Raw genomic sequence first — 22,003 nt, forward strand, 5'->3', positions numbered from 1 at the left:
TGAGGGGTCAACCCACGGAACATGCTGGGAGCCTAAAATAGGAACGCCATCGTCAAACTATGGAAGTGGGTCCCGCAACCTCGAAATCCGAGGTCTGCCGATGTGTATGTGCTCCCATGCCCAAAGCTGTAACAACAACACAAGTCCACCTAACTCCCTCGCACCCCTCTGTGATGCCCGACATAGCTGTCGATACAGTATGCAAGGGTCGCACTACCCCAGCTATATACCCTGCTACGTCGAGATCTGTCAAAAGTGGAATATAAAGCACCTGGACTGTATCTCCACTCTTGTCAGCAAAAAGAATGGACCCCATTAAGACAAGAATATAAGCCCGTGCGAATCGTTGTACTATCACCTCATCAGCATCATTTGGCAATAAGAAAAAATGAAACTGATGCCACGTCAACCTCAAAGACGAACCCTGGAGAACTTTGGGATCGTTCTCCGATGTGGTGGGCCAAATCCCTAACAACTCGTGCACTACTGCAGCCCAATTACCCTCGCCTCCACCAGTAACAGGTGGCCCATGCACTCTGAGTCCAAGGATAACAGCGACATCTTCTAAAGTAATCGTCGCCTCCCCGATAGTCAAATGAAAGATATGTGTCTCCTGCCTCCATCGCTCCACTAATGTCGTCTGAAGTGATCGATCAATCTCCAAACATCCCCCTACCAAACGATATATGCCGAGAACACCAACAAGCTCAACATACCGAAGGACCCTATCGTGAACCTCCCAGTCACGAGTGAGACTATGATAAAGGTATAAAGGATATTTAGGTTGTTCCATATTCTACAAACAAAAAACATAATGTTTAAGTTATTCTTATTCTACACATTCAAACAATATGAACACCATTCTTCACCTATACTAGTAGCATTTGCAACCTAAACACAACAATTCATGCAAAATCAACCATCACAAAATGCTCAACACCATTTTTAACCAACCAATATCAGCAATATATCACCTTCCAATTCATGCAAAATCAACCATCACAAAATGCTAAATTATGCAAAATACTAGATTATACTAATCAAACTAAACAATTTCCATCTAACAACAGTTACAAAGCTAAAATACATAACAAATATGCCATGCTAAGCAAATTAAATTAAAAAAAAACTCACCTGGGCTAATAGACAGTGGCGTGCTGTTGGTGGTGCGGCTGTGCGACGTTGTCACTCGCCTAGCGTCAGTTGCGCGGCGACGTCCTTGTTGGCTGAGCTCCGGTGGCCCACTATTGACGGTAGTGTTGTGTGGGATGGTGGGCGACGTTCAGTCGTAAGAGAGAGGGAGAAACAAATTTGAGAGAATGAAATCGTCGAATCTGAGAAATTGGGAAACCTAGGGGGGGAGTTGGGGATTTCAGTATACTTGGAGTAGCGTTTTCATTAATGAACCGCTACTTGAAGTAGCGGTTTATATCACTCCGCGCCAAGCTATGGACTGGGGGGTTCAGGGACCAGTAAACCGCGACTTGAAATCGCGGTCAATTAATATTAACCGCTAATTCAAATAGCGGTTTATTTTTACAATAACTGCTGCTTTGAGTAGCGGCTTATAAGGGTAAACCGCTATTCGTAGTAGCGATTTTACTTAAGTAGAAAAAAAAATATCGCGTGCCGTCCTACGTGGACGGTACGCATGATTTTTTTTGGGCATATTTCTGGAATTAAAACCCACTTTTGCATTATTCAAGGAAAAAATTCCGTGCAAGTTGCATGAAAAGTTTTTATTTTATAGATCTAAGATTTTATGTTATTTCTAAAATTATGGTGGAAATATTTAACTCGTGAATTTATAAAAGCGATAATTTAAAAGTTAAAAATATAAATAATATATACATACATATAAGTTGGAAAAAGTGAAATTTAATTTGCTATTAGCCATATATAAGTAATCTAAAACATGAGTGATCCGCTATAGAAGATCAATGGTTGAATACATGATTATCTTATTGAAATAAAAAATGACTCACTCTAAACTCTAATGTTGTTTTCTTTGTTTGGTCAGAATCTTAATTAAATATACACATTTTATCATTTTTTTAATAAACCTGACAAATTGATTCAGTCATATCTTATACAATATCTTAAAACATACGGAGTATTAAGATAAATTAAATTTAGAATATGTAGATTTTATTAAATAAACATGCATAATATACGGGATACTTTTTTATTATATAAACATACTATATTTAAATTTTATTCAATACATTTTAAAAAATGGTTTGTTTTCAAAATTCAGTAAATTATATAGTTCTAGTAAGACTAATATTTTGGTGAGATATTCAATTTTTAGGATTTTTATCAACCCCTTCTTAATGCAAGTGATGACATAATGTTTGGTAGATTCGCAGCGTTTTTTTTTGGTTGTTGACATAAATGAGAGGGAAGGGGTATAAACTTTAGTTTCATTCACATTTAATAGGTTCTTCCTATCATGGGCGGATCTTTTAAGGGGTAGAACTGGGTCTGGCCTCTAAAAATTTTTTTGAGAAAAAAATTATAACAACGTTAATATTCTAATCGAGCCCAACAAAAGAAGCCCACATGAAAATATATGATTTGAGTTTGACTTGTAGTTTTGTACTCATCTTTATTATATAAGGGAAGGGGAAAGGAAGACCGTGTCCTCATCTGAAAGTACTAGATTACCCTTAATGATCTAATAGAATGAAAAGGATTACTAAAGAAAACAATTTAAGAATCATTTCTCATTTGAACTTGCCATTCAAAACAAGTTAAAAATGGTAATGTCAAATAGTTCAATAAGAAAATTAAATGGACAAAATATCTTGACCTTTTTTCATAGGAGAATATGATATACATGACGTCCACCTGAAAAGTCTGAAACACTTATTACCTTTGATACGTACTCTTTAATTCAGTCACAAAAATTAATATTAAAAATCACCAACAACATTAGTTTTTTATATTGGCCAATTAATATATCTAAATTCATCTAACTATTAATCTTTGACATTTTAAGTGTAATAATAGTTATAGTACGAATGGAGTATATATAATATTTTTGCCAAATGCATCCCTTTAAAGTGGTCACTTTGTTAATTGCAACCCTTTCATTTCAATATCTTCAATTGCAGCCTCAAATAAAGCAAACACTTTTAAGTTGCAGTCCAAAAGGCGTGAAGATAAGTTGGGTTTAGGTTGCAACTTAAAAGTGTTTGGTTTATTTGAGGCTGTAATTTGAAGAGATTGCAATCAAAGTGCTGCAATTAACAAATTGGTCACCTTGAAGGGTTGCATTTGACAAAAAAAATCTATAATAAAATAACAAATTTTGAAATTAACACACGCATCGCGTGCATATAAGACTAGTGTTTAAAGAAGAAGAGATGGGAAAAACTAAAAAGGGAGGAGACCACAATGATGTTGACCTTTGGAATCACGTGCGCCATTAGGCCATTTTTTTTTCCAGGCAGTTTTTCTTTTCATACATTTATTTGTTGTTATTATTGTTTTTCTTTTCTAAATATATGTGCCACGTGGCGCTTTTCCTAGGGAGTTTTAGTTCATGTAATCCATGTACAATAAAAAAATTTGAAAATTGCGTAGTATAAGATTTGATCCCAAGACCTCATGTACATATATTAAAGTCTTAACCACTAGACTAAGTTGTATTTAGTATTATTATCATAAAGTGTTATATTAATAAATGAAATTGTTTCTTACCCGGGGCATAGCCCGGGCCTAATAACTAGTTTGATATATTTGGAGCATTTCCTTGTATTCATGAATTGCATTATGATAAGCATCCCTATTTATTACATTTGTGTTGAGCTTTAATACAACATTCTTGCAATCATATATATTCATTAAGTAAGGATGAGGAGCTAGCTCAAGTGGTAGAACACTCCTCTCTAATCCTTGAGGTCAGGGGTTCGATCCTTACCCACAGCATTATGTTGGAGTATTTTCTTAGCATGCTTTACCAGCCACTGTGCTGGTAGTTCCTACAAGACTAGTAGCCTTGGTAGGAATTAGCCATTGTGCTGACTTAATTTCCCAATCAAAAAAAAAAAAAAATATATATATATATTCATTAAGTGACTTATAAACCCGCATTGAGCGCAGCGCAAGCCCCAAGAATTGCCAACAGTTCTGCCATCAAACTATCCATGTAATATATAGTTTTTTCAAAACCACCAATCTATTCTCCCCTATGATTTCTAATGACACCTGCAATTCCAGTTAATAGCCAAGCAGAGACAAACGAAGCATCATCATGGATATTAGCAGTGTGGGTTCGTGTATTTCTGTACTGCGGAGGGTTTGTGAGCTTTTCTCAAAGTAGGTTGAGACACAAGAAATTCTCTAGTTGCAGAACTAGCTTTTTTTCAAGGTGATCTCCTGTGGGGGAAAAGTTTTTCCTTCAAAGATAAATTAGAAAGTAGTTATTTCAATGAAGCCGTAGAAAGATAGTCAAAACCAAAAAAAAATCCTATAAAATACAAGCACGTACACAAAGAGAAGGATGTTTCACATTAAACAAACTGTTGTTGGCCCAAAATAAACAGTCTTCAACACTTGCAACAGAAATAAACTAACAAAATTGGAAGAGTTTTTGAAATCATATCTATTGTTAAAAAAAGTCCCAGAAATTCTTGTCTTAACACATATATATTTGAGATGGACTCGGTTTCCGTCAACGAACAGGTTGAGTAACCTTGTTTGCCATCTTCCTTATCCACTTGTTCATAGTCACAATTTGACTGTTTGATGCAACTTGAATCAAACACATTCTCTCAAGCTGATTCAGAACAGTATGACCCTGATCATCCACAAACTTAGCTGCTCTGTCTATACCAATTAGCTTGTGCTTCTTCCACTCTTTTATAATATCTTGACCAGTAATCTGCTGATCTTCCTTGGCAAACATATTTGCAGCAACGAGAAAGCAACGCTGGACAGTATTATCTTTTAAACAATCATACCCAAGTTTGAGCTGCTCCAGTATCTTATCTTCCTCATCATGGATGCTGCTAATGGTCCCTGTCAGCTCATTTAGCAGGTTTCTCCATTCCGGAAGATCTTTAACATCAACCATGGACCGCGCTATGATGATGATAGCCAGCGGCATTCTTGCACATTCATTTGCCACTTTTACTGCTTCCTCTTGGATCCTTCGTTCTTCACTATTCGAGAGCTGATGTTCATTAATATCTCTGTTTCTGACTTCATACAAGAACAACTCCTCTGCTTCTTTCTTCTCTAGTAAGTCCATCTTCAGAGTACGGTCGCACTGCATCCTGTTACACACGTCTTTGGACAATGTACTAAACACAAGGATGCACTTCGCATCACTATTTTCTGGAGTCATTAGAGAAGGTATGCCTAGAAGTTCATAAGATGGAAACTCCTGTGTCACATTATCCAAGAAGAAAACTGATGGCTTGTCTGAGCCAATTTCATGGAGTTTTGCCAATAACTTTCCTGCAGTTCTTGCCTCATCGTGAGCAACATTGTTTCCTAAATCAACCCACATCCCATCTGCCACACACTTCTGCAAGGCTTGGTTGTACTTTCTAGGATCATTCTCAAATTTAGGTGCCGTAGCCCAAAAAACAGCCTTGAAACCTTCATCATCATCATAGACTTTGTTGTAGAGGTGCTTCATGAGATTAGTCTTTCCAACTCCCGGATTACCATAAATACCAATGCATTTCACATTGCCTTCTTTCATGTCTCTGAATGTTGTATCCCGTAGCCCACGAACAGTCTCACAGATGTACTGATTCTCTTCCAAAGGTAACTTCTCGCCACGCGTTCTAACCTCATCGTATGTCAGGCCATCCTCTAGCATTTGGTTGGCCTTGCTTACAAGCTCCTCCCCTTCCTTGTGGTGTCTCTCAATGCTCGGCACCCACTTCATACGCTTCACAATACACTGCCCTTCCTGGCTTCCATCTAACACCTTCTGTGCTGACATTGTGTACGCTTCTGCTTGCTTGAAGTAGGCATCCAATAGATTCTTGCGCTTCTTCCCAGGTTTTTGCTCCTCAGTTCTTGCTATATCATCCATGTTTTCCACTTTTCTTTTCACTTCCAGTTGTACATTATGGAGCTCAGCACGCTTCATGTCAACCTCGATAAAACGTCTACCAGATTCATATACGATTGGCACGAACCCCAATACAGCCCCGGCGAGCTTTTCTTTATCCATGGAAGCCTACACAATGCCAATTGTACAACTTGCAGCCTTTTCCGAATTGACTATATAATAAGAGGAAACTGGATCACATCACACCACAATTTAAAATTTTAGTCCAAATATATAAAGCAGAGAGTACAAAAAGAAAAGAGAAATTTGGTGTAGAATTCTTAAAAACTGATTCGCACCTTTTACGTGATCTAACAAGGGATTGCTAAGGAATTGCTTTAAACAATTATTGTGTTGGAAAGTTAATAAACATAGGAGGGCACTGCCGTGTAGGGGGACAATGTTCAGATTGTTCACACAGTTAGATAAAGCGCCATAAGTTCCAACAATTCAAATACATCATACTCCCTCTTTCCTATAATATAGTATTTGTTTATCTCTTGAGGTCAAACTTTAAAAATGTTCACCAAATATTCTCATTAATATATATATAAAAGAGAGTAGCAGTTGGTAACCTAGTGATATATGGCATCACCTTCAATTTTCTCCATACTTGCAAGAGATTTCATCTTACCTTATAAAAGAAAACATATTCATATAAGATTTTGTTAAGTTCGTCTCAATTGTGTATGTTCTTTTAATCAACTTTTTAGATGTTTTATTAATACAAAATTTAAGATATTGAAGATCAAAAATATATCTTATATACTATATAAAAAGGAAAAAGCATTATATTATGTGATGAAGGGAGTAATAAACTAAATACAACACATTGTTAGAACTTAGAGGTACTCAAGTATTAACACTTAAATATAGTGTTATGTTGAAAATTATTGACTTTTGGAGAGTCAATGCCTTAGAATTATATTTTATTACTAAATTGGCCTACAAAACTGAGCGGCGAGTTAACCATTTGCTAAAAGACTAGGTAGTAATAATGAGCCGTCAATTTCAGGGGTTCGATTTTAAGTTTCCGTTTGGTAGGGTGTAAAATATTTTCCATGAAAATAAGTTTTTCTTTTCCTTTTATTTTTCATTGTTGGTTTAGTAAGGGGTGTAAAACAAGATTTTCATCAAGGGAGTTTTAGGTGAAAATCATTTTCCTTTCAAAAAGAAGGGAAAACACATTTTCCTCCCTCTTCCTTAACAACATTTTACTATTCTCTTATCCATCCTCTCCCTTCCCCTTCCATTTTTCTCTTTTCCATAACTTTTTTTACTGAACCAAACAAAGGAAAATTAGCTTTGCATTTGAATTTTTCATTGTAAAATGTTTTACATGAAAAAACATTTTACATTGAAAATGTTTTACATCCAACCAAATGGAGCCTAAGTGCAAGTGTGCAACCACTCAACCTTAATGGTTTAATTTATAAACTTGTCGAATATAACAATTACTCAGTTGATAGCTCAATTTTTTTGATATATATGAGCCACAAAGTCAATATAAAGTACAAAGGAGGGGAAAGAGGATTCGACATGTGACCTATCGTTCACATCACTTCAATCTTAACCAATAGGCCAAAACATTCTTGGTACTCAATTGATGCTCATGGGTAGCAAGAAAATATTTTATTTTGCATAGTTACATATTTTAATTAGTTGCAAAGCATTGACTTTTATACTAGTTATATACTAATTTTGATCGAACATGGGTTGTTATTAGCCCATGCAATTAGGACAATAGAAGCGGACCCCAAAATACATGGGCCCGAAATATATTTCTATAAGTTGTTTGAGGAGAAAGACAAAAGCAAGGTTTTTGCATTTGTATGAAGAGGGTGTTTGGTATGGAAAATCTTGATGTAGGAAACGGATTCAAATAAGCATTTCCATTTCTAATTGTTTGGTATGAGTGTTAAGTAACAAATATCGTTTCCGGAGGGAAACAAAATCCCCCCATTTGTTACCCTTATCAAACTAGTGGAAACAAATCACGTTTCCTTCCTCAATCATAAACCTCTTGATTGTTTCCATTTCACTAGGATACCAAACAACTATTAAAGGTAACGGTTATTATTTCTATTTTCCCTCCTTATCCAAATCCTTTCCATTCCGTTTACGTTGATTATACCAAACCCCCTTATAATTTCAGCGCAATAGTCTAGTGATAGAGAGAGAATGCTCTCCCTCATCCCCCCTCCCCTCCCCTCCCCTCCCAAACACATCCCCCTCCCCGAACCTCCGGATAAAGGCGGTGGAAGCGCTGGTGAGGCCCTCCAGGCCACATGTTCGAGCTCAGAAAGGCAAGTGTCCAGCTTCGCAGCGTTGTTTTCCTCGGAAAAAAACCCTCCAATCCCTCCCCCCAAGCCTCCCAGCCCATCCAAACCCCTTCAACCACCACCCCCCACCCTCCTTTAACCCCACTGCTGACCTGTTCATCCCCATTGACAAGGAAGAATACCAGGTCCTCTGTGAGCGTTGGAATGGAGCAATCATCGTGAAAGCGTTTGGCAAATCTTTTTCGTCGGAATTCTTCATCTCGTCTATGAGGAAAATTTGGAAACCAAAAGGCCCGATTTCAGCTTTTCCAATAGGAAAGGGTTTTTTCATCTTCACACCAAGCTTCAAGGAAGACTTTGAAAAAATTATCTCTAAAGGCCGCTGGTTCCTTGCAAACACCTACATCCACACTCAAAGATGGGCCCCTGGCTTTAAACCATCGACGGCGAAAATGGGAGAGTTCCTGGTGTGGATCTCCCTTCCTGAACTTCCCGTTTAGTTCCAAAACAAAAAATTCCTGGAAAAAATCGGAAATGCTCTTGGGACCTTCATAAAAGCGGATACCCATGCTCTTAAGGAAGAAAGGATGAGGTTTGCGAAAATCCAATGCCTCTTAGATCTAAATGATGATCCGAAGTAAGTCATCTGGCTGGGCTTGGTGAAGCAAAAAGTGGTCTACCTAGACAAACCAGTGTTCTGCTCTAAGTGTAAAGGTTTGGGACATGGAAAGAACAATTGTACCCCCCAGAGAATCAAGAAATGTGCCTAAACAAACTGCGGTTAATCGTCGGAGCATACCGGAATCTGAAGAAATGGAAGAAGGGGAGTGGCGCCAAGTGAAAAACAGAGGCTCAAAAAATATTCCCCTTGTGGAAAATTCCCGCCAAGTGTGGGAAAAAAAGAAGGGTCTCTCTTTCCAATTGGGGAATACAAAAAATAGCTTTAAGGTCTTTTTAGAAGTCAACGACCACGATCCAGACACGTGGCATGATGACCTTGGAAAAGAGCCAAGCTCTCCCCAGCCCTTGGATCTCTCCACCTGTAATTCCAAACATGTTTTCTCTACCCAAAACCCTACAAAATGGAACCAGCCGTTTTCGTGTTCCCCTTATCCCACACAAAAACTAAACCTGATCCCCCCCCCCCAAAAAAAATATCCGAAAAACCCAGAAAAAAAAAATGGAATGGAACAACTTCTTCGCTTCAATGGCGATGAACAGAGGGAGAATTGCAGAGCTGAACCGATTCCTTCAAAACCCAGAAACATCCCAAACTTTCATCATCCCCCCTCTCCCCCTGCCATCCGACCCACTCCTTGTTCCTTTGAGAAGATCGTCAATTTTTCCTTAACTCCACCATCCCCCACACTCCCGGATTCTTGGGTCAATATGACCGAGTTCTACAATAAGACTCAGCCAGGGCTGATCAATGATATCCAAGAATACTGTAAGGGAGGCAATTCTCCACCCAGATCAGGTATCCGCGCCTTTCCTGAACATGATGATGACGATGCCTTCGAGGCCGGGAACTCTTGTCCCAGCCCACCTCCCGATGTTATCCGACATAGAGGACATGTGTCCAGTGCTGTTCATACTAATGAAATGGGGCATCGAAAAACTCCAGAAAATTCAAAGCTTTGTAACCGTACCTTGGGAACTTCAAGGCTTCTTAGATCCAGTTCCTGTAAATCTGCGGCTAAGAGAACTCCTCAATATTAGTCCATGTTGGCTGGAAATAGTAGCAGGAAGCGCAACCAATCTATTAAAAATAGCAACCACGACGTAACAAGAGCATCAGATATTTCTGACCATGAATTGGGGGAAGAGAGAGAAAAGTTCAGGCCGGTTGTGTGTGACGAAAATCAGAGCCAACATGTCAAGATTTTTTTGCCTAAAATCCCAAGAGTGGAGGGGCAACATGAATCGAGACCAATCGGAGCCCCATCGGGAGCTCGGCCTCCTTCCAAAAATTAAAAAAGATATGAAAATCCTTGCTTGGAATGCAAGAGGAATTGCAAGACCGACCTTCCGCCGAAACCTTAGCCAACTTACCATTGATCATGACCCAGACCTTGTGATAATTTCCGTAACTCGAATTTCGAAGGAAAACACGCTAAAAATATGTGACACTTTGCCCTTCAATGCTGCGGAAATGGTGGAACCGGTGGGCCTCACGGGAGGAATTCTCATCCTATGGAACTCGGGAGTCATCTCGTTCACAACCATTAGGAAGGAAATCCGAGCTATCCACGGCATTATCCAGGTAACCTCTAAGAATATTAAATTTGCTATCGATGCTATTTATGCTAGTACTCATCACAAAAGTAGATTAGAACTGTGGAAAGTAATTGAAAATATTTCAACCTCTATTGATCTTCCGTGGCTTTGCATTGGCGACTTTAATGAAATAACTTCCCACACGGAAAAATGGGGTGGAAGAGAACCGAAACCGAATCGCATGATGGCCTATAGTGAGGCTATGGACAGTTGCAACCTTATTGATCTTGGGTTCAATGGACCGAGATTCACTTGGTTTAATAAAAGAAAAAGAAACCCGATATTCGAAAGACTTGACCGTGCTTGGGTCAATAACCTTTGGTTCACGGCCTTTTCGGAACACCATCCACCACCTCCAAAGACTTAGTTCAGATCACAACCCGATTCTCCTAAACACAAAACCATCAATCCACCAAAATAGAAGAAACCCAAAAACCTTCAAGTTCGAAACTATGTGGCTTAGTGAGCCAGGTTTCGAGAAACTCATCATTCAAAATTGGCCCAACAACCACTCTGAGTTCCATGTCAAAATAAAAAATATTTCCACATTAATAGCAATTTGGGCTAAACAAAATCATGGTAATATTTTTAAAAGAAAGAAAAATCTAATGGCTCGAATCCAGGGTATCCAAAAGGCAATTGATCATGATCCAAGGAAAGCTTACCTCTTAGACCTTGAGAATAACCTAAGGGAAGAGCTTGACACAATCCTAGACCAAGAGGAAAATTTTTGGCGCTTAGAGCGAGATCAAACTGGCTTGTGGCAGGAGATAGGAATACCACCTTCTTCCATACCTCCACCCTAATCCGTAGGAAGAGAAACAAGATAGAATTCCTCAAATCTGAGTGTGGGAGAGAGGTTTTGGACCCCCAAGAAATTGAAAACCTCATCACGGACTTCTTTCAAAAGCTTTTCACTACTGAAAAACCCTTCTCGAATCTAAGACAAAACCATCTCTTAGCTTCCCAGGATAGGTGTTTTAATTGTACCCTCATTCCTTCGGCCATTGAAATCAAAGAAGCCCTTTTCAGCATAGGGAGCACAAAAGCCCCTGGAAGAGATGGCATTCATGCAATCTTTCTCCAAACTTTTTGGGATACAATTAGCAAGGATTGCATCAATATGACTGAAACAATATTTAGGACTGGAAAAATTCCCCTGGAACTTAATAGAACCATTGTAGCTCTCATCCCAAAATCTGATAATCCGGAAAAAATCACGCAATTCAGACCCATCAGCCTAGTAAACACTAGCTTCAAAATAATCTCAAAAATCCTGGTTAAAAGAATGAGACCGATTCTCTCTAAGGAAATCTCCCCAAACCAAAACAGTTTCATCTCTGGAAGGGGTACTGATGTGAATTTCATCATCGCATCCGAAATTCTCCATTCTATGGGAAAAAAAAAGGGAAAAAAGGGAAAAACAGGAACATTCGCCATGAAAATTGACCTGGAGAAAGCCTATGACAGATTAGAGTCGTGGGACTTTATTAAAGCAAGCCTTATCTCGATAGGTTTTGATGAAAAAACAACAAACCTATGTATGGAGTGTATAACCACAACGACCACCTCTATTTTGATTAATGGAAAGCCCTCAAAAGAATTCTCTCCCTCAAGGGGCATTAGACAAGGAGACCCTCTCTCTCCCTACATTTTCATCATCTGCATGGAAATACTTTCTAAACTAATCCATAAGAGTTGTGAGGAGAATAAGTGGAAACCTTTTGTGATAAGAGGAGGTTCTTCAAAAATCTCTCACCTCATGTTTGCTGATGACCTAATTTTATTTGGTGAAGCTACCCCTCAAACTCTCTCGGCTGTTAATGACACCCTGAGGAATTTCTTTGAAATCTCGGGACAAAAGATGAACACTGCCAAAAGCAAAATTTACTTCTCCCCAAACACATCCCAAGACATTATAGATGAATTTGAGCAAGACCTAGATGTCCTTTCAGCCAAAGACCTAGAAACCTACTTGGGTTTTCCCCTTTCTAACAAAAGATCTGCTAAGAAGCATCTCCTTCCCATTGTAGAAAAATTAACAAAAAAGCTGGCTCTTTGGATAGCAAACTGTCTGTCAAAAGCAGGTAGGGCCCTGCTTATCTCTACCACCCTACAATCAATTCCTCGCTATTTCATGCAAGGATTGATCTTCCCGAAAGCTTTAACTTCCAAAATGGACAGCATCTCTGCAAACTTCCTTTGGGGGAACCGTGGGAATAAGAAAGGAATAAACTGGATAGCTTGGGAAAATGTGTGCAAACCAAAGGAACTAGGAGGCCTAGGGTTCAGAACAAATGATGAACTGAATAAACTTGGGATAGTAAAGCAATGTTGGAACCTAGATAACCAGAAAAACTGGGCGGCAAAATTCATGGCAGATAAGTATATCAAGAAAAACAAAGACCCCCTCTCTTTTAAAAAGGGGTCTTATATCTGGAAAAACATAGGGAAAGGGTGGAAAAATTTATAAGGATAATCTTTGCTGGAACCCGGGCTCGGGAGAATCGATAAACTTCTGGCTGGATAAATGGTTAGGACCCATTACACTAAGAGAAATCTTTACAGGTCCCCTGAAACAGGGAGAAGAGGGTAAAAGTCTCGCTGAGGTTGCTTCAAATAACTTAGTGGATAACCTCCCTCCAACCCTACCTCAAAATCTTCTTAACATTGCAAAAACCCTAACCCTCAACGGGGAGCATGACATACTCTTTTCCTCCTGGTCTTCTGAAGGGAACTTCAATAACAAAGAAGCCGCTTACCACATCCAAAGTACTAAACCAAACCACCAAAAATCTCATCTCGACTGGAGCATCATTTGGAATGCTCCAGGTCACCCAAAAATAAAATTCTTCTTATGGAAAACGTGGTGGGAGAGAATTCCAACAAATGAAAACCTCTTCCTTAGGAAGTGTGCAATCTCTCCTGAGTGCAATACCTGCTTTAACCCGAAAGAAAACATCCTTCATATACTTAGAGATTGCCCAAGAGCTGATTCGATTTGGAAAAAAATTAACAAACCAAACTGGGCCCAAAATCAAAACCTTCATATTGGATCGAGGAAAATCTCAACCTCGTTTCAATACGTTTTGGAAAAATTCCTTGGAATGTCATGTTTTCATTTGCTGTGTGGGAAATCTGGAAAAGAAGGAACAATTGGATCTTTAAAAGAAAAAATGAAAATGAAGATTTCTTTATAAAAAATTTGACGTGGTTTGCTCAGGAGTGGTTCTTTTCACAACCTAACCCTTTACACCTGAAAAAAAAAGAGACACCAAACACCACAAAATGGAAACCACCCGAGGCAAACACCCTAAAAATCAATGTAGATGCTGCTTTTTTGCCCTCTAATCTTGTAACAGGTATAGGAGGTCTTTGCAGAGATAGCAATGGTTGGTGGATCAAGGGCTTTACGGCTAAGTGCATTTGCAAAAACAGCAAAGCTGCGAGAATTCAAGCTATACTTCTCGGCCTCCAATGGGCACGGGAAGAAGCTTGGACAAACTATATCATCGCATCAGATTGTAGCAAAGCTGTGACAGAAATCAACTCCAGGGAGGAAAGAAAAGACGATCTAACAAGAATAGTTAAATTGTGCAGGATACTCCTAGATCAGGATGGAGGTCAGCTCGTACATGAAGAAGAGAAGCCAACTCCCCTGCTGATGAGATGGCAAAGCGTGCAAGAGAAGACATTCGTAGTAGTTATGGAATAGAATGTAGTTTGAATCCCACCCCGACTTGTTGTAAGCTTATTTTGCTGGATTACTACTCGGGCCCAAACGCGAATGACCCAAGTAGAAGTGTTGTAACCCCTATCAGAAACTTGGTTTAATTTAATTAAGTCGTCGATTTAAGTCAAAAAAAAAAAATACAAAAGCAAGGTTTTTGCTGTTTTAGCTTTTTTTTTTTTTTTCTTTTGTTGGTTTAACACTTTGCTGAAATGATGTATCGCCGCGCATTGACTGCATCTTCAATTTTCATATATATATATATATATACCATTAATGGTTACTCAATTCTCCTAAATCTCTCTCATTAGTTTCTGCTCATCTTTTATATTTTAAGAATGTAATTTCTCAATAATACTTACTAAGACTTGAATCGAACAAATTTTCTAGGAGAAGTTGAAGAGATAAGGAATTTGACTTCCATTAGTAATTGATTTAGAGATATCATTCACCTCCCTAATTTCCTTATATAATTAAGCAACTCACAAGATTTTGCAATATGTACCAAGCAAAATTCAAGATCGAAATACAATGATATAAAACTGTCTTTGGGTAAAAAAAACCTTACGATTCTAAAGACTAGGTAATTTATGAAGTCTGATCAAATATTATTTCGAATATATCAAAGTAATTTTTTTCGAATCGATAATTTAATAATTTATTAAACTACAAATGAATGACCCAACTATAAGAAAGTTTATTGGATCCCGGTTACGTTTTCCCCGCCCCTCGACCGAAAAGTATTAACTCATATATAAGATAAAATTTTATATAAACGGTTGACAAAGTTGCAACTAATAAGAAAATAGAGGTTGTATTAAAGCATAATAGAGGTTTTATACTACATTGGTTGCTCATTGAGTCGTCTCCATCCACATGTCCCGTGTATGTTCGTTGACGATAAAAATCTATACAAATATATCAAAAAGCGGTGTGTCACGTGACACTGTTCTCTATGTTTTAATACACATGTTTATGATCTTTTTTGAAAATATTAACAATTTGTAGCTACTAGAAATTGAACACATGACCTTTGAATTGAAATGTGAAGGTTTAACCGTCAATCCACTACAATTTCAATGTATATTTCAAAATAAAACATAACAAAGTTTCATAATTATATGTAATTATAAAGACAAAGACAACCTTTTGATTTTTAACACTTTTATTAAGTTAATAACATTCTCTTACCTCAATTAAATTGAAAATGTTATTTTTATCGGCTTTCTCATTATATACCCTTGAAATGTTTTTTTACACCATATAACCTTGCGAGTTTCCAAATTCACTGTATATCCACGACATTTTAAAAAATACATCAAACTACCCTTATTACTAATGGAAGTCTAACACCGTTAGTTATTAATCCTTAATCCTCTCTAATCCTAATTAACTCCTAAATCTCCCTTTAATCCTAAGTTCTAATCTAATACCTTAACCCTAACCACCCAATCCCTACCCCTTCCCGCACCACCTCAACAGTCTCCCTGAAACTGTGGCACCACCCTCGCAACACCCTTGAAACCGTCACACCACCCTCGCAGCATCACGAAAGAACTCGCACCACCCTCGCACCAGCACCTTTGCAGCACTCTTGAAACCCACCTCGAAACCACCATGAACCTAGAGCTGTTCACGGGAAGGACGACCCGCTAAGCTTGTCCAAATCGACCTGATGTTGAATTTGCGGGTTTGAACAAGAAATTTTGAAAAAAAAATCTAAATGGGGGGCCAAGCCCGACCCGCTAATATTAATGGGCGGATATGGACAACCTCAAACATATCGGGGCTAGCCCGCCCAGCCCGTTTATTATTCTTTAAAATGCTTATAAGTTTATTGTATGTTGTTCATTGATGCACTACTGTTCACTAATTCATAACAACATAATAAACTTAGGTCCCACAAACATTAAGGTTTGCTTTTCCAAACATAAAGTACGTATAAAACCCTTAATTAATAGTAATAGGTCATACCTCCGTAGGTATTATCATTAATTTTTGGATATAAGGTAAAATTGCGAATTTTACAATTTAGTTTGGTCGTCCTTAACAAAATTATCAAAAGCGTTTTGAATTTTGAAGCAAGAGATAGTTAAGCATGCGATGTTTAACCATCTAAACAAGAGTTATAAAATGTTATAATTAGCAAAAGAGTTTACTTACCTTGATGATGTAACCTTAAGATAAGGCCTCTGTTTGCTTAGTGTTGCATGCTGATTGAATCTTGTAAATCACATATTCACAGGGGACTTTATTTTTGAGTAGGTGGTCAACCTATAAACCTTTTACATGTTTTAGGTTGCTTTATAAACATAAAAAATTGAACTTTGCTTTATTTTCTGTCTGTAGATACCATGTCTACTAACAACAACAACAACTCCGGTTTTAACATTCGTCCTTTTCTCGAAAAGGACAGACTGAATGGTGAAAACTTCCTTAATTGGGAAAGGACCTTAAGACTCGTTCTGAGGTTTGAGGGTCGAGAGGATGTCTTAGATACCCCACTTCTTGGTGTTACTAATGAATCAACTGAGGCAGACGAACGTCGTGCTAAACAGGCTAATGATAAGTTTATACCAATCATTTGCTTGATGATAGCAACCATGGAGCCGAACCTCCAAAAGAGGTTCGAAACCAAGGATGCCTATACGATCATGATATGCAAGAGTTGCGGGCCATGTTTAAAACTCAGGCTCGAGTTGAGCAGTATGAGACTAATCGGGAGATACTTGAATGTCACATGAAGCCGGGTCAAGCTGTTGGCCCCCATGTTTTCGTAATGATGGGTCTTTTCGAAAACATGGAAGACTTGGATTCCTTATAGGTTGAGTTGGCTACTGACATCATTCTCCACTCATGCCTGAATTTTCAATCAGTTCAGAATGACCTACAATATGAATAGTCTAAAAGACTTTGCAAGAGCTGCATGGATTGTTGGTCAATGCTGAAAGGAACATCCCTAATTGAACCAAAGAAAAGGTTTGTGGCTCAAAAGGGAAAGGGTTTATAGAAGAAATGGGCAAGAAAAAAGGACAAAGGCAAGCAAGTTGCCATTGTTGCTGAAAAACCTAATCCAACCGCCAAGCAAAGGTCGTTGCGGAAAACAAGTGCTTCCAATGTCACAAGATAGGACACTGAAAGAGGAACTGCTCGGTGTATTTGGAGGAAAAGAAGTATGGGGCTTCCACTTCAGGTATATATGTTATAGAAATCAATTTGACTTCTACTTCTTTATGGGTATTTGATACCGGTTGTGGTTCTCACATATTTAATAATGTGCAGGGACTAAAAAGAAGTAGGAAGCTGGCAAAAGGCGAGGTAGAGTTGCGCATTGGAAATGGAGCACATGTTGCTGCACTTGCCATAGAGAGCTATAGTCTACATTTACCATCTGGCCTTGTTTTAGAACTAAATAATTGTTATTTTGTGCCTGTAATAACTAAAAACATAATTTCTGTTTCAGTTTTGGATTCTGAAGGGTTTTGTTTAAAATAAAGAACAAGTTTGTTCCATTTCTTACAATAATATGTTCTACCGAGCTAATTGATAAATGGCTTTATATGTGCTTGATAGTCATTACAAGTCTATAACATAGATAGCAAGAAAAAAAATCAAATGATTCAACCTAACCTATATTTGGCATTGTCGAATGGGTCATATAAACCAAAAGCGATTCACAAGTTACAAAAGGACGGTATATTCCATCATTTGATTTGGAATCATTTGATGTATGTGAAGCATGCTTAATGGGGAAAATGACAAAATCACCATTACTGGAAAAGGTGAAAGGGCCATCGATCTATTAGGACTCATACATACTGATGTGTGGTCCTATGAGCACAAAGGCAAGGGGAGGGTTTAATTACTTCATACCTTCACTGATGATTTGAGTAGATATGGATATTCTACTTAATGAAACATAAGTCGGAATCTTTTGATAGATTCAAAGAGTTCCAAAGTGAAGTACAAATCAACTTGGTAAGACAATAAAAGCACTCATCCGATCGTGTGGTGAGTATTTGAGCCAAGAATTCGATGATCATCTAAAGGATTCTGGAATTCTTTCACAATTAACTCCACCAGGAACACCAGAATTGAATGGTATATCTAAAAGGATGAATTAAACCTTGCTAGATATGGTTCGATCAATAATGAGTCTTGTTGATCTTTCAATTTCTTTTTGTGGATATGCTCTCGAAACTGTTGCACACACACTATATAGGAGCCCGTCAAAGGCTGTAGAAAAGACTCCGTATGAGTTATGGAATGGAAAAGCTCAAAAACTGTCTTTTCTTAAAATCTGTGGATGTGAGGTCTATGTAAAGTGGTTACTATTAGACAAACTTGCACCCAAGTCAGATAAATGTCTCTTTATGGGATACCCAAAAGAGAAAAGGGGTTATTACTTCTATAACCGTTAAGAGAACAAAGTGTTTGTTGCTTGTGATGGTGTCTTTCTTGAAAGGAATTTATTTCTAGAAAGACAAGTGGGAGTAAAATAACACTCAAATTCTTGAGTGGTAGATGGATGTCAAAACCGCATTCTTGAGTGGGTTCTTGAATGAGGATGTGTAAATGATACAACCTGAAGGTTTTGAGGATCCAGAAAATCCTAAAATGGTATGCAAGCTTCAGAGATCTATTTATGGATTGAAGCAGGCATCTCGGAGCTGGAATCTTCGGTTTGATGAGACAATCAAACAATTTTGTTTCATCAAAAGCGAAGAAGAATCTTGTGTTTACAAGAAGTTTAGTGGGAGCAGCTTAGTCTTTTTGATTCTGTATGTAGATGACATACTACTCATGGGAAATGACATATCAATGCTTGAGTCAGTCAAGGAATGGTTGAAAAGTTGTTTCTCTATGAAGGACCTAGGAGAAGCTGAGTACATACTACAAATTAAAATCCATAGAGATAGGTCTCAAAGGATGATTGGGCTAAGTCAAGAAACTTATATTGATAAGGTCCTTGCAAGGTTCAGCATGGAAAACTCAAAGAGAGGTATCGTTCTCATGTCACATGGCATATCGCTTAGCAAGAGTCAGTGCGCGACCGAGTCTGATGAGTTAAAGCGAATGAGTAGCATTCCTTATGCTTCGGCTATAGGATTTATCATGTATGCCATGATAAGTACTCTACCAGATGTTGCATATGCCTTGAGCATGTGTAGCAGGTTCCAAGCAAATCCAGGAGAAGCACACTGGATTGCAGCTAAGAGCATCCTTAAGTACTTGAGGAGGATTAAAGGCATGTTCTTAGTCTATGGGGGTACAAAGTGAGTTGGTTGTTGAAGGTTATATTGATGCAAGCTTCCAAACCGACAAAGATGATGACTACCGCTCTTAGTCAGGGTACGTCTTTCGTCTAAATGGAGGAGCAGTGAGCTGGAAGAGCTCAAAGCAAAGCACTGTAGCAGACTCTATGACAGAATCAGAATATTTAGCAGTAGTTGAAGCAGCTAAGGAAGCAGTTTGGATAAAGAAGTTCTTGATAGAGCTGGATATTGTACCTAGTGCTCTAGAAGGAATTGAGTTGCTCTGTGACAACAATGGTGCTATTGCGCAAGCAAAAGAATCAAGATCACATAACAAGTCCAAACATGTGATGAGAAAATTTCACCTCATTCGAGAGATAGTTGACAGGGAGGATGTTAGAATCTGCAAAGTTCATACGGTTGAGAACGTGGCTGATCCATTAACTAAACCACTCCCTTAACCCAAGCACGAGTGTCACGCTAGGACTATAGGCTTGAAGCAAATGTTAGAGTGGCTTTAGATTGTACTAGGTTTAGAGAAACTTGTTACAATGTAAAGACATGATTTTGCTATTTATGTTTACGAGAATAAATTTATCCACTGAAAACTAACTTTAAACTAAAAACTGAAAATCGGTCTTTTTTGCTCATTTTATGTTTTTGCTCATTTCAAGAAACTTTTGCTCATTTCACGAAATTTTTGCTCATTTTACAAACTTCTGTCCATTTTATGTTTTTTGCTCATTTTATGTTTGTTTTCTCTCATTTTAATAAACTTTTGCTCACTTGACAAATTTTTGCTCATTTTAAGAACTTTTTGCTCATTTTGTCTTTTTGCTCATTTTATGTTGTAGTTTTCAATTTTAAACATAAAAAGTGGTTTATATATATATATATATATATATATAGATCAGGCAGCCATTGAGGTTGTCCATTCAAGACATAGCCTGAGCAAGGTCAAAGACAGTATAATTAAAGATCTTGAGGACAAGCACTCATAAAGACAGAATAGTTAAACGTCTAGATGAAACTATGAAGAAAACGCACACATACATACTCTATTTATATAACTAATTATGTAAGGAGTAATATAAATCAACAAAAATAGAAACTCACCGAATAAATTTCAGGTTTCGGTTACCAACATCATGGGATATTGGGATGTGTGCTTGCTTCCATAACCAGTCTCCTAAATTTTAGCCTGACATGAAAAGATTACCCAAACAACAATAAAAGTTGTTAGTATAATTTTGAGTTCAGTGCTGTTATTTATGAATGGTATATAAATGATAATTTATCGTCTAATCATCATGTAAGACATATCATTGAAGTTATCATGAACATACCTAGCAAATTCATATTGGAGAACTGGAGAAGAGTTCGGTCAACTGTAAAATAAAAAGTACGGTTTATGGATCTGCATTATTGCCTTATTGGAGGAAGGAGCACCAGAACTTCATATTAGAGATTAGAGAAGACGACTTTGTCAAGTCTTTCTTTTTTTAATAGAAATTAGTAGTATGCTGTCTGTATGCCAAGTAGTAGACTAGTAATACTGTAGTAGGTATTTTTTTTTACTCCTAATTTCACTTATATTAATCTGTACCTACTTTATGGTGAGGCACATGGAAATGATTATATTACCCGAGTTAAAAAGTATATTATCTTGTTGAGAATTTGAGATGAGACGAGTGAAAAAAAGAAAGAGAGTAATGCATATTATTTAGGCTTGTTTATATATTATCATTTTATTGATTAATCCTGGATTTGTCGATCTTCTTCAAACTAGAAACATAATTATGAAAGTTAGGAAAAAACAATTTCTAGTTTTCATCGTCAATTTTCAAAATAAACATGATTATTGTTAAATTCGACTAACTTTCAATCTATACCAAAACGCGAAATTTTTTAATAATATTTACCAATTAACTATTAGTATTTTTTTTTCTTGTAATTGTGCAAATATTCATAATCCCTACTTAATTTTAGTATATATCTGGTAAATTTCCGTCACCTTTCTCATTTAGAGGAGTTTACTGGGAATAACAATCGTATTCCTAATACTTATCATATATAGAGGCCTACTTCAACACTACCGTCCTAACACTCTCCCTCAAGTTGGAGCATACAAATCGCGAACTCCCAATCGCGAACTCCCAACTTGGATAACAAAAATTCAAACTGAGTCCTACCAAGCAATTTAGTAAACATATCTGCCAACCAAACTTAGTAGGAACATATGACGGAATCACTAATCCTTCTCTGACAGCATCACGAACAAAATGACAATCAGCCTCAATATGTTTAGTCTGTTCATGAAACATTGGATTCTTGGCAATATACAACGCAAATTGACACTGTAGGCTGCTTCTTAGTCTTGCAGAAA

General features: G+C 37.6%; 1 protein-coding gene across 2 annotated transcripts; it reads right to left on the bottom strand.

Annotated features, from left to right (window-relative positions):
- Window positions 1-4,450: 4,450 nt before the first annotated feature.
- On the bottom strand, window positions 4,451-21,129 carry LOC104899628 (probable disease resistance protein At1g15890). 2 transcript variants are annotated; one of them, XM_010686853.4, is made up of 3 exons: window positions 20,964-21,129; window positions 20,734-20,818; window positions 4,451-6,246 (listed from the first exon to the last, which is right to left on the bottom strand). In XM_010686853.4, the coding sequence occupies exon 3, from the start codon at window positions 6,194-6,196 to the stop codon at window positions 4,679-4,681; it is 1,518 nt and encodes a 505-aa protein (XP_010685155.1). In that variant the 5' UTR covers window positions 6,197-6,246; window positions 20,734-20,818; window positions 20,964-21,129; the 3' UTR covers window positions 4,451-4,678. The 2 variants fall into 2 exon arrangements, with proteins under 2 accessions (XP_010685155.1, XP_010685154.1); XM_010686852.4 differs by having other exon boundaries at window positions 4,451-6,264.
- Between the last annotated feature and the right edge of the window lie 874 nt (window positions 21,130-22,003).

The sequence above is a fragment of the Beta vulgaris genome, chromosome 7, assembly GCF_026745355.1.
Source record: "Beta vulgaris subsp. vulgaris cultivar EL10 chromosome 7, EL10.2, whole genome shotgun sequence".
Classification (NCBI taxonomy): Eukaryota; Viridiplantae; Streptophyta; class Magnoliopsida; order Caryophyllales; family Amaranthaceae; genus Beta; species Beta vulgaris.

Coding starts and splice junctions, on each gene's coding strand:
- LOC104899628 (XM_010686853.4), bottom strand. CDS start 6,196: ATGGATAAAGAAAAGCTCGCCGGGGCTGTATTGGGGTTCGTGCCAATC.